The sequence below is a fragment of the Lissotriton vulgaris genome, chromosome 10 (assembly GCF_964263255.1).
Source record: "Lissotriton vulgaris chromosome 10, aLisVul1.2, whole genome shotgun sequence".
NCBI classification, from domain to species: Eukaryota; Metazoa; Chordata; class Amphibia; order Caudata; family Salamandridae; genus Lissotriton; species Lissotriton vulgaris.
The window spans coordinates 244873816-244887332 of record NC_141698.1 but is presented as its reverse complement, the minus strand read 5'-3'; the positions used below and the strand labels follow the sequence as shown (position 1 = coordinate 244887332).

Genomic DNA, 13517 nt, shown 5'->3' with positions numbered 1-13517 from the left:
ACCAGGTCCCTGCGTTCCTCTAGCCTGGGTTTGGCAGCAACCACCAGGATCAGGAGATCGAGGATGGGAGGCAGAGCCTTCTGCACTTCCGCATCTAGGATGTGGAACGAGCTTCCCCAGAACATCAGGCAAATTGACACCCTGCATGGATTTAGAAAGAGTCTGAAAACATGGCTGTTTGCCAAAGTTTAATCCCCTTAACTCCATTTAATGGAACTGGCGGCTGTTTTACATGTCATGACAGCCAGTGTATTGTTGTTCCATCTGACTACTTCCTGTTTGGGCGCCAGGATACCCGTAGGGTGACAGTTGCGCGATACAAATACAAATACAATACAATACAATACAATACAATACAATACAATTAAACACCGACATCACCACAAGGGTTAGGATAGGCCATTTTACATCCTCTCCCATCCCAATCATATGCAGCACACACCAGGGGTGCCCCTTGTCCCCTGTCATATTTGCCATTGCCATGGAGCAGCTGGCAGCACGGCTGCGGGAGGTGGGCGAACAGTGGGGCATCCCATTGTGAGGTCAAACTCATTGTGTCTCCCTCTATGCGGATGATCTCCTCATCTACATTAGAGACATTACAGCTGACCTCACCACCCTCTGGTCCACACTCACGGATTTCGAGAGGGCTGCAGAGTTACGTGTGAATTGGGAGAAATCCTCTATCTATCCCCTACACCCGAATACTCCACACAGAGAAATTCGTCTAGGAAATGCCTCACTGGCATGGACTGGCGACGCCCCGCAATACTTTCGGAATCAGACTCTACCATGAATCCCAGGACCTCCTGGAAGGCAACCATTACCAAGCCCTCCGAGTTAATTTCTGGAGGACCCTACCTCTGTCTCCCATCGGGAGGTTAGCCATATCCAAAATGATAATGGTGCCCTGGCTTCTTTACTACTTCGCTAATATCCTGGTGACCCCACCCCGGACCTTCTTCCAAGAGCTAAATTCATTTCTTATCTCCCTGATCTGGGGAAGGGACCGCTGCAGAGTGGCCCTTTCGGCCTTACAGCTGCCTCGCGATAAGGGGGGATGAGAGCCCCATCATTTGAAACCTATTTATTAGCGGCGCAGCTCCAGTGGCTATCACGCTGGACAGCACATCGGAACCTTGGGGAAACCAGGGCCCAGGAGGGACAGATAACAGTTCCGGAGCTGATCCGAATGCTCCTTCCTGGTACCAAACCCAACCCGTCTCATCCATTTCTGGTCACCACGGCCAGAACCTGTATCATGCGGATCCACTGTATGTCCACAGGGACTCTGATATACGGCTCCCTAAAGGACATGAGTTCTACTCTGCGGGAGAGCTCAGGATTTGGTCTGAACACCAGCTCACCAAAACGGAAGCCCTGTTCTCCGACGGGCGGCTGATCTCGTTCGCAGACTTGACCGAGGGAAGCGGGCTTCCAGACGGTAAATTCCTGTTACACCTGCAGCTGGTGGCGGACTGCAGACGGACCTGGGACATGCAGGACGGGAAACCTAAGACTCACCCGGTGCTGCACACACTACTACATATGGGGGCTGGTAGACACCATATCACATGGATCTACAAACCCATCATGGAACTCACACACGTCCCACTTACACGCCTAGGACTCCACTGGGAGGAGGACTTCGGTCGCGACCTCCATGATAGAGAATGGCTGAGGGCCCTAAAATACGACAAAAAAGTGTCCTGCAAACAAAGATTCAAAAACGTCCAGTTTAATGTGCTGCACCGTGCTTATCTCACGCCGGCACGGCTTAAATGCTTTTACCCGACATCCCGCTTCGAATGCACCCGCTGTCACGTCCCGGACGCACCCTTTATTCACATGTTGTGGACTTGCCCGGTGATATAAACCCTATGGACGACGGTGCACACCACACTACGAACAGTCACAGGCCTAACTGATTTCCACACATGGGAGGCATGCGCCCTAGGCATCTTTAAGCGCCAGAAACGCAAGAAGATAGAGACCGAATTTGCTCTGCTGGCCGTCCTACTAACAAAGCATAGTGTAGCAATGCATTGGCGTGCAGCCGAGGTCCCACGAATAGCAGTGTGGTGGGGGGCGGTGAAGAAATGGGCCGCAGCCGAAGAAGACCTCATCTGGCAGGAGGAAGCCCGAGGCATACGTAAGCGCCCTATTTCATTGGAATGGGCAATGCTCCTACACGACTTTAAGCAGACACACAGTGATAACGTAAAACCCCTGCATGACACCCAAGCAACGCCTGGACTAAGCGCACCCTAATTCGCCCGTGCAGTCTCCCCCTCCTGCTACACCAGTTCACTCCCCGGGGCACCCACCGGGAAACACACCATCAGTCAGGATAGGAAGGAATGCATACAGATGATAAAATGACTCGAAGCTCCACTACATTTGACCTCACCATATGTGTCCCCACGCCCCTCTTTCCCCCCAACCCCTCACTCCCCTGGTTCTGAATCCCCAAGTTCAGTAGAGAATACGGATAATCATTGGTTGACACACTATGCAGGGGACTCTGGACTAGAGACTGTCATACGGGTCGGAGAATTGCGGTAACCCTACCAACAACCGCTTCCTCGATGTCTCCCGGCATCTCCATTGGAGATGATAGGGAGATTACCTACTTAATTACTCGATACATTACCACGCTGGTATTTGTCACGACAATGTTAATATTAATTGTAATACAGTAACAGATGAGTAAGGTATGACTAATGTATGACATGTATGAATAAAAATCCAATAAAAAGGTTTATGAAAAAAAAAACAATGCAAAAAAATAAGGTATAGAGCATTATTAAGCATTACTAGGAGCCTCCTCATATTGTCAAGGAAACAGTACTTTAGTTGTGACTCATTGTACTAAGTTCCCTGATGTCAACCACAAGAAAAGAACTGCTTAGTTCACAAACTATGGTGGGTACTATGTGTCAATAGCACACAGCAGTGGTGGGAGTGGGTAGCAGCCTCCAAAGAAAAACTTTGGGCGCCCGAACTTAATTATTATTAATATTATTATTATGATTATGTGACCAGGCCGGCCGTCTGACCCCACATCAGGATCATTACCCAGACTGGTGGTCCGCTATACCCCCATCACCCTCTCTCTTTACTCCCCAGCAGGATGACTGGACTTGGGAAACGTCACCACTGGTACATTCACAGGACGAAGAAAAATAACCAGGTGCTTTTAACTGGCCCATTTACTACGACGAGGCCCCGCACCCTTCGGACGTCAGTGCATTTCCATTGGTTAAAAAGGAGGAAGTGCAGAAGACGGAGGATGGAGGAACAGCGGTGGTTGCGAGTTTGTTTCAGGAAAGCCCTGAGGATATCGAGAAGAACGGAAGAGACGGCGGGTCGAGATCATCAGAACCCCGAGTAGTGCCAGGAGGCCAACGTTCCAGCATATCCCCGAGGCCACGTTCCTGGAGGAGCGTGGCTTTTACAGGTACAGGAGCGGCTCTCGGGCTTGGTTGGGAGGCGGGGACATCCGTAGGTTTAGAACTGAGTCGTCCTTTCTCGGGCCTGCACTAATTGATCCCCCTTTCACTTCTCACTCCCTCACCAGTCACCACTCATTACCCCCCCATGGGTCCTCCCCGTCCCAGTCCTAACAACGTGAGGCAGTCCTGCCTCCACCCAGCCAATCACAACGCCAGTATTTCTATAGTACATAAGCCCCGCCCACCTACCGCCATGCCTGTTTTTTTTCTGCTCCGACGGCTGTCGGAACGCTGGTGCTCCCGGTTCCGGTCCCTGGATCCAGTTTCCTTTGGTGGCGGTTCCGTGAGTTTTTCATGTGTGTTTAAATATTTCTGTTGTTTTAATCTTGTAATGCACGGCTCGGCCGCTCCGGTTTTCCGGTCGGCCGGGCTCCTGTTCTGGGGTCAGGTGCGCTCCCCGCTCATGTGCTGGGCTGGGGCGGGGAGTTTTGATGGTGTCCTGGCCTCGGGTCGTTCCGGCGCTGCTGCACTATCGCAGTGTCTGGCCCCCGCGGCCATTCTCTTTTGACCTGTGGCTGTGGGTGGAGACGTCAGGGCTGCCCTCTTCTTATTTCATTCTTCAACACACCTTTGCGTGATTGGTTGATTGGGGGCAGTATTTATTGGAGGTTGCTGGGCACTTCCTTTGTTGTGGTGATTTCCTGTTTGGTTACTTCTGGGTTTTTTCACCATGAGTGAGGGGGCTTCTTCTCCTGTGCCGGCTAAGGCTGTTTCCAAGCAGCATAATATTCAGGATCTGCAGGAGGACGACGTCTTGCAGATTTCTAGGGCTGATTTACGAGACTTGATTGATTCTGCGGTCCAGTCTGCGCTGCTGGAGCCTGCGGCTAAGCGGGCTAAGGATGATGAGGAAGAACTGGACAATTCCCCTAAGGGAAAGTACATCCAGGGCAAGGTTTTTTCGGACATGCTGGTGCATATTCGTGAGGTGCTTGGGTTTGACCCTAAATCCCTGTCTGAAGAGGGGTTTTACGCGCAGTATAGTTCCTCTGTGGTGGATGACCTCCCCTTCCATGATGTCCTGAAGGATATCCTCACGAATGAGTGGCTGGAGGTGGATAAGCAGGGTATTCCGCGATTCCTGGGGAAACGATATCGCCTGGCGGACTTTGATTCCCAGTTTCCTGCGATTCCGAAGGTTAATTCTCTTTTGTCTTCTATGGCTTCCTCCTCTTCCTCTTCGGAGGAGGCTTCCCTGTCTGATCCGGTGGAGCGTAAGGTGGAATCTGCTCTCAAGCGTTCTTACGCCGCTTCTCACTTTGGGATGCGTGCTAGCACTTATGCGGCCTATGCGTCACAGGTCCTGCTCAAGGATTTCGAGATGCTGTTTGACTGTCTTCAGGATCATGGGGACCCTACTCCTGTGTTGGCTCAAATGAAGGTTTTGGCGCAATTCCTGTCAGATGTCACTTTTGATTCCTTGTAGGCTTTCTCCTCGGCTGCTGGGGCGGCGGTGGCTGGGAGGAGGTCTCTGTGGATAAAGCCGTGGCGGGATGTATGACGTTATAACGCATACCATTACAACTACCTACCATTACAACGCGACCATTACAACGCATACCATTACAACGCATAGCGCTTAGAGGTGCTGGATAGTGGTAAGTATAATTTACTATTCCAACTCCAGTCCCCGTGGACACTAGGGAAGGTGTTGGATAGTAAATTAAACTTATTCCCTATCCTAGAGCGCCCCCCAGCGCAATGCGTTGTAATGGTATGCGTTGTAAAAGTTGCGTTGTAATGGTAGGTAGTTGTAAAAGTTGCGTTGTAACAGGTGTATACCGCCGTGGCGTCTTGATGCTGCTCAGAAGTCTTTGGTCCATAAACTGCCTTTTGAGGGTCCTCGTCTCTTTGGGGATGCCTTGAAATCGATGGTGCAGCGCTCTGCGGAGGAGAAGAGGTTGTTGAAGCCTTTTCAGCCTGCTCCTAAGAAAATAGCTTTTTTCCAGAAGCAGGGGTTTCAGGGGGTGTTGTCCTCACAGCCCTTTCGTGGTCGGGGGGCCGCGTTCCATTATAAATCCCCGCCTCAGCAGCAACAGCAGCAGCAGCTGCCGCAGCCTCCCTCTGGTGCTGGACAAAAGTGACTATGCCGCTGTGGGGGCTCGTCTCCATTTGTTTCTGGACCGTTGGTCGGCTCTGATCTCCGATCAATGGGTCTTGGATATCATCAGGTGGGGTTACCGGATTCCCTTCTGAGGCCCTCCCCCTCTGGATTGTCTTCTGGTTACCCCGTTGTCAAGAGACCCAGTGCGGCGGTCTGCCATGTTGTCCGGCGTCACCTTGTTGTTCCAGAAGGGGGCGGTGGTGCCGGTTCCAGTGGAGGAAGTGGGCCTGGGGTTCTATTCCCGTATGTTTCTGGTTCCATAGCCCGATGGTTCCTTCCGCCCCATACTGAATCTCCGTTCCCTGAACAAGTTGGTGCGGCTGGATCATTTTCGGATGGTCACATTGCAGTCCGTAATTCCCCTCATCCAGGAGGGAGATTTTTGGGCTTCCCTGGACTTGGAGGACGCCTATTTTCACGTTCCGGTCCATCCTGCCAGTCAGCGGTTCCTGAGGTTTGTGGTCCAGGGGATACATTTCCAGTTTCCAGTTCTGCCGTTCGGCCTCTCCACTGCTCCCAGGACTTTTACCAAGGTATTGGCTCCTGCTGTGGGGGTTTTGTAACATCAGGGTTTCTCCGTGTTTCCCTATATTGATGATTGTTTGGTCTCTGCTTCCTCTTTCCCTCAGGCTCTTCTGGCGGTGGAGGCTACGTTGTCCCTGTTCCAGGAGCTGGGGTTCAAGGTGAATTTGGCCAAGTCTCATCTGGTTCCTGTTCAGAGACTTCAGTTCATCGGGGGTCTGTTCGACACCTCCCTGGGGGCGGTGTTTCTCCCTCCTGTTTGGATCCTTTCCTTACAGACTCTGCTGCGGGATCTGTTGAGTCGTCCCTCTGCCCCGGCTCGTGTTTGGTTGCGGGTCCAGGGGTTGATGGCTGCGACCACTGCTGTGGTTCCTTGGGCTCGCCTCCATCTCAAGCCCTTGGTGACTCATCTGTTGGCTCGGTGGGACCCCTCCCGGGTGGATTACGAGACTCTGATTCCTCTCTCTCCTGCTCTGATTCAGGACTTGGACTGGTGGCTTTAAACTCCCAACCTGGAGAAGGGGGTGCCGGTTTTGTCTTCCTCCTCCTCTTTTGTTGACGACGGATGCAAGTCTCTGGGGTTGGGGGGCCACTTTGGGGTCCTTGGAAGCCAAGGGTCGGTGGTCTCAGGGAGACAGCACCCGTTCCTCGAACTGGCGGGAGTTGGCGGCTGTCTGGGTGGCGGTGCAGTCCTTTCAGGTTCCTCTCCTGGGGGCGAATCTGTTGGTTCGTACCGACAACCAGGTGGCTCGTTGTTACTTTAACCGTCAGGGGGGACCAGGAGCGCGTCTCTGAACATGTTGGCCTCCATGATTTGTGCTTGGGCGGAATCTCATCTGTTGGCCTTGAGGGCGGTGTACATTCCGGGACGGTTGAATTTTCATGCGGACGCTTTGAGCTGCGACCTTCCATCTTCTGTTCTGTACCATCTCTCTCTTCCTTTGTTCCTGTCCCTTTGCCTTCGGTTCGGGACTCCTTAGATCGATCTTTTTGCGTCCCCTTACAACTTTCTCCTGCCCCGGTTTTGTTCGGAGGTGCTGTGTCCTCAGGCTTGGGCGGTGGATGCTCTTTCGATTCCCTGGCCTTCGGGCCTTCTGTATGCATTCCCTCCCATTCCCCTCCTCCGAGGGTGCTGCAGAAGATTCGGAGGGAGAATGTTTCAGTCCTGTTGATTGCTCCTTTCTGGGCACGCCGCATTTGGTTTCCTCTCCTGCTGAAGCTGGCGAAGGGTCGGTTTGTCCGGCTTCCTTTGTGTCCATCTCCTCTTCAGTTTTCACTCCTGTCTCTGCCTTGTCTTCGTCGTTTGCAGCTGACGGCTTGGCTCTTGAGCGGTTGACTTTGGAGTCTTTGGGTTGTTCATCGGTGGTGGCTCGTGACATCCAGCTGTCTCGCCGCCCTTCGACCCTTAAGTGCTATGGCCGCCATTGGGGTTCTTTTGTTTCTTGGTGTTCTTCTCATGGGGTGGATCCTGTACTGGGGGTTCCTACTTCTGTGTTGGAGTTTCTCCAGGATGGTTTTTTGAAAGGCCTTTCCCCTTCCACGTTGTCTGCTCAGTAGGCGGCGGCTCGTGCTTGTCGGGGTCCTGGGGCCTCCTTGGAGGGTGTTGCTCCTTTGGTTAGTCGGCTTCTTCGGAGCTTTCGGCTTCGTCGGCCGTTTTCTCCTGTTCTCATTCCTTCTTGGAATTTGCCTACTGTTTTGCGTGGTCTGCGGTTGCCCCCTTTTGAGCCTTTGATGGAGGCGGATTTGTTGTGGCTGTCCGCTAAGGTGGCTTTTCCTGTTGGCCATTACCTCCCCTCGCAGGTTGGGTGAGTTGGGTGCCTTGCTCGTTTTGTTTCCCTATTTGCAGTTCTACCCGGATCGGGTCGTTTTGCGGCTTGATCCGGCTTTTCTGCCTAAGGTTTCTTCGAGTTTTCATTTGCAGCAGGAGGTGATTCTTCCTGATTTGCCTGCTGAGAGGGATTCCCTAGTTCCCCCTTCTTTGGATGTTCGCAGGGCTCTCCAGATTTACGTCCAACGTTCCCTGGGGTTCCGGAGTTCTCCTGCCCTGTTTGTCTCCTGTGGGGGTGTGGCTAAAGGGAAGAAGGTTTCCACTTCCATGATCAGTCGGTGGGTCCGTTTGGCGGTCTGTCAATCTTACAAGTCTTTGGATTTGCCTCCTCCGTCTCATGTACAGGGTCGGTTGACGCGTTCTGTGTCTGCTTCCTGGGCTGAGGCGGCGGGGGTCTCTATCCAGGAGATTTGTAGGGCGGCCACCTGGCAGTCTCATCACACATTTGTGCGACATTATCGGCTTGATGTTTTACATGCCTCTGCTGACAGTTTTTTTGTTGGCGTCTTGAACGCTGTTGTTCATTGATCTTTTATTGATTAAAGTTTTGTACTCTGCATGGATCTTGGTGTCCTGCGGGTTTTCTTTATTGGTTCTCTGCTTGTGAGTTCCTCACGTTGTTAGGACTGGGACGGGGATGACCCATGAGGGGGTAATGTCTTATTACTTACCGGTAATCTTCATTACCCCGATTAAGGTCCTCCCCGTCCCAGTCCTCTTCCCTCCCACCCTCCCGCTGTGTTTGTGTCAGAGTCTTGTTGCTAACAGGCATGGCAGTAGGTGGGCGGGGCTTATGTACTATAGAAATACTGGCGTTGTGATTGGCTGGGTGGATGCAGGACTGCCTCACATTGTTAGGACTGGGACGGGGAGGACCCTAATCGGGGTAATGAAGACATAAGACATTTTTGCTCACTTCTTTTTGTGGCATGTTTCACGAGTGAACGTGATGCTCTCTCAACCACTGGTCCTTGGGTTTGTTCATATTGTGAAGGGCATCTCCCTGACAGCTTCTTTTCTTCTACTCCCCTATACCTCTGCATCGACGAGACTGCTGAGTAGTTAAAACGAGGAGAAGTCCAGGCAGCTCTACGAGACCCAAGATCCTGACGCCACCACAGATCCTGCAAAGTTTGCCGCAGAGAGACTGACTAGCCGCCACAAACGAGTGATTACAAAAATAAAGCCCTACCTACATCGACCTAGTCTCCACTTAGTCATTTCTACCCCGCCACAGATTACTATTATTCTTGTTATTATTATTATCACTACTACTATTGCTATTCTACTTATTATTATTATTATTATTATTACTACTATTGTTATTATTAGTATTCTTCTTCTTCTTTTTCTTATTATTATTAATATTCTTCTTCATATTATTTTAATTTTGTTTTTTTGAAACTAAGCACTGGTTTGGGCTCCTTGTCTCCTCACTGGCTCACGTGCATCGCTCAGTGAATCTCGGTCTCCTCTCCTTAGAACTTCTCTCGCTTACCCTTCTCCGTTCTCCTTCGAAAGGAAAGCTTCCGTCGCCGCAGGCGGGCAAAGCCGCCATCAGATTCCTCACTGCTCGGAGAGCCCGGGATCATATTAGTCTAGGAAATAAAGAAAGGATATTGACATATTAAGATACTATAATACTAATAATATTACTAGCAATAAACATAATAGCAACAATATTGATAGCAATTCTTCTTTGTTATTGGTATGGTTATTTGTTCTGGTTCTTGTTAAAAATTAATGCTATACCGTAACAAGTTAGTTCGGCACCCACTGAACTGCTACCTAGTTAGAGCCCTTTATTCAAGTTCGGGGAAGATGATAATTAACCTACATTTTCATCACTTTCAAGCCTTGCAGGAAAGTCATGAGAAGTATGCAGAACATTCTAAACAACATTTTTAAATGTTCTACTTACCATAACTGCTGCGCTGCATTGCGTGAATAGGAGAGAGCTGAACTGCACCATATTTACAAAGACATGGCACTGTTTAGCTCTCACCCTGGGCTGGCTCACTTGTGGATGCCTAGAGCCAATGCAGTCCCCCTTGTGTTATGGTGCAAGTGTGCCTGTGTTGTTGACAGGCTAGTTTTTGTGCAGGAAGGTGCCCCTTCCTGGAAAAAACTGTCCAGAGAGGTGTAGTCCTCTTTGCATGAGTGCTGCAGAAAGCAGTACAACATGCAAAGAGAAAGAAACAAGGAGAAATAAAGATATTTCTTCTTGTTACACCAGCATTGGGTATAGACAAACCATTTTGGGACACACCCAGGTTAACTTTAGTAAATGTGAGTTTGTGTCAAAATACATGGATGCATGCCCGGGAACGCCCTAGCTCCACCCATGTAACACTTTCTCAATGCAGGGTAATGTACAGCAATGAAGGGTGCTACGTTACATTATTTTGTGTGTGAAAATTAACGCAAGGCCACACAAATACGGAGCTGCATGGCTTTGTAGATGTCACTCAAGCACTTGCGTTGCCCTGCGTCGGCTTGCACGACGCAAGGACAATGCAATAGCTTAGTAAATCTGACCCTACATGTGCAGCACGTTGTAGCGATTGTGCCTTCTTGAGTTCATTAATTTAGATTCATATCTCATATCTTCGATCTTTCAAAAAACAATACATAGCTCTCCTTTATCATAGTGCTGATTTGTATTCTAAAGCCAGATCCTTCCTCTTATTAGATGGTTTCTATCACTGAAAAATCAAATTCATAATAATGCTAAGTCATCTAAAAACATATGCCTTCTTGTGCTTGCTATGAGGTATTTCCTCATGAAAAATCGTTTTAATATTTAAAAGTAACTTGATGTGTTTTTGTAAAGTGCATGTTCACTCCTTGGGGCATCTTGACACCTAACAACAGATGTTTACTGTTCCTAAATGCAGCGTTTTATTTGTAAAAGAACAAATACTGGGGCTGAAAGTTTTTCTCTCGAGCCCATCGCTTGCACTGCTGAATGCTATGGCTGCCAGATACAAAGGCTGTCATGTCCTGATTCCACCTCAGGCCACTTTCATCTACCTTCATACACTTCATTCCTCTTTATCTTACTCTTGCAGGTTGTTTTTCATTCCTGCATTCTTCCTCTGTCACTGTTTTCATTTTTTTTCCCTTTCCTTTCCCCTCCTCTTCCCATTTTTGACTTGTTCTTGCACTTAGTCAAAGTGTTTGGCTGAAATATAATTCCAGAACCTAACACGGAGTACTGGAGGGAGAAGGAGAGCAGTACAACCCTAGCTGGAATTAAGCACTGTCCCACTCAATGGTGCTCATTTTATACTCTGGAGAATTAATGGCTATGTGGATCCACTGGGATTTAAATCCGTAACCGCAAAGTTAAACACTGATCCCTGAAGTAACATCTCACTTATGAGTGATACTGTACTAGTTATGAACTGTTGTAGGTCCATAATGTGTGCCTGGTGACACGTGTTTCCCTAGCAGGTCTCCCCAACCTAATTAGTCTTCTCAAAGCTTTAAACCTTTTAAATTTGACAGAAAGCACAATCTTTTTCATTTGTCTCAGGAGGTCATTGTTGGACTTGGCCCTCTCTGCAGGGTCATCACCCAACGTATTTCCTTCACCCTCCTGTTTTCTGAAAACATTTTTGTTGGCTTTTACGACTCTGTACACATTACCACTGCAAACCAGTGATAAACTGCTTGTGTTATCTCCTTTAAACATGGTAGAATTGGTTTACACCCAATTGGCACATTTCATCATCATCATCAGAATCTTTATTTCTCATTTAGATTAATGCATAAAAAGTACATAAAAACATGGCTAGAATGCACCCAATAAAAACATCCTTGCATCCAGACAATTCATTCTACAACAACTCATTGATCTAATAAACTATTTAAAAACATCAGCGAAGTACATAGATAATAAGAATAGAACTATCTAAAAGTATAGAAATGGCTGTTTGACAAAGTTATAATAGATTACTCGTCGATATGATGAATCAGTAAAAACACCAGAGGACAACATTGTTAATAATAATAAAAAACTTTCTGTAAATGTAAAATCAGCTGTTAGTAAACAAAGTTATACTGGTCTAAATATACTAAAATAGAGCCGTTCATTACAGTGGGAATACCAGTATAAGATTCGAGCTAGCTTTTGAAAGAATAAAAGGGTACAGACTCGTAGGATACAAACACTTAGCACATGTCCCTTATGGTGAAATGTTCGCCTTTCTAATCCTTAAAACAGCCAACAAATAGGAAGCGATCGTATAACATACACATGGGGTTTCCAATACTCGTTATACTTCCAAAGCCTGATTGTGCGTACGTAAACTGAGTTTTTTAAATAGTGGAATAATCAATTTTCCTCTCTCAGCCTTAGAAAATGAACAAAAGAAAAGCCGATACGAATAAGATTGCTTAGAGAAACCGTCACAATGACAAATAGACAGCTAGTTTACCGAATGGGATTGAGCAGGGTACCCAGCCATTAACCCCTTCGATGCTCATGACGGAACTGTTCCGTCATGAGCATCGGTTGAGCTGTGCTCATGACGGAACCATTCCGTCATGACCATGCCTGTTTTCGTTAGGGCTCAGCACCGGGGGTAAATCGTACCCGCACGGATGTGGTTAAAGGAATATATTTCAATCTGAATCTCACCAGAACAGAACCTGTCTAATATTGGTAACAAATGAGAGATAAGTTGGTGCCCAGTTGCCACAGTTGGTGATGCTCAGTAGGCGTTAACTGAGATTTTAATTTGATTATTTTGCCATCTATCTTGGGTGCGGTTGGCGATAAAAAGTTCTTTTAAGTGGGTTTTAGGGAACGTTGTACAGTGGGACAGTGAATCATACAAAATCTCTAGGTGCAGCTCCCTAAAAGATTGTTTCACATAGGCTAGCCAGAAGATTGAGGAAGCCCGGTCCAAGGATAGAATATCCTTTAACACTGTTTGGTTTAAAAGGACTGTTTCCCTATTCCAGATCGATAGCCATGCCATCAGCTGAGCCAATTTTATGGTGTCAGAAATAAACGAGAAGCCTAGTTCCTTGTGGACTAAAATATTTGGGCAAGATTTAATTTAATTGTAAGTCCCTTGTAAAGTGGTACTACATGTACCCAGGGCCTGTAAATTAAATGCTATCACTGGGCCTGCAGCACTGATTGTGCAACCCACTTAAGCAGCCCTTTAACATTGTCTCAGGCTTGCCATTGCAGCCTGTTTGTGCAGCTTTAAACTGCCATTTTGATCTGGCAAAATAAACCTTTTTCCAAGCTTAAACCTTCCTTCTGGAAAACATATAGGTCATCGCTAGGGTAGGTCCAAAACAATCTGTAGGGGAGGGTGCAGTTTATTTAAAAAGGTAGACATGTACTTTTAACTTTTACATGTTCTAGTAGTGAAAAACTCTTAGATTTGTTTTTCACTACTGTGAAGCCTGTATACTGGCATTTTCTTTAACAAACCCATTGGTGCCTGCAGCCTGTATCTTGGGTCATATAACTAGGTGTAGTTGGCAGTTGGACTTTGTAGATTGCTCCCAGACAGTGAGAAAAAGG

General features: G+C 48.1%; 1 protein-coding gene across 1 annotated transcript in view; it reads right to left on the bottom strand.

Annotated features, from left to right (window-relative positions):
• Window positions 1-13517, bottom strand: part of KCNH2 (potassium voltage-gated channel subfamily H member 2) — a 1978218-nt gene that overhangs the window by 36921 nt on the left and 1927780 nt on the right. The window contains exon 11 of the mRNA XM_086940929.1: window positions 9468-9567. Within this exon, the coding sequence (XP_086797055.1) occupies window positions 9468-9567 (100 nt within the window). The remainder of the gene's footprint in view (window positions 1-9467; window positions 9568-13517) is intronic.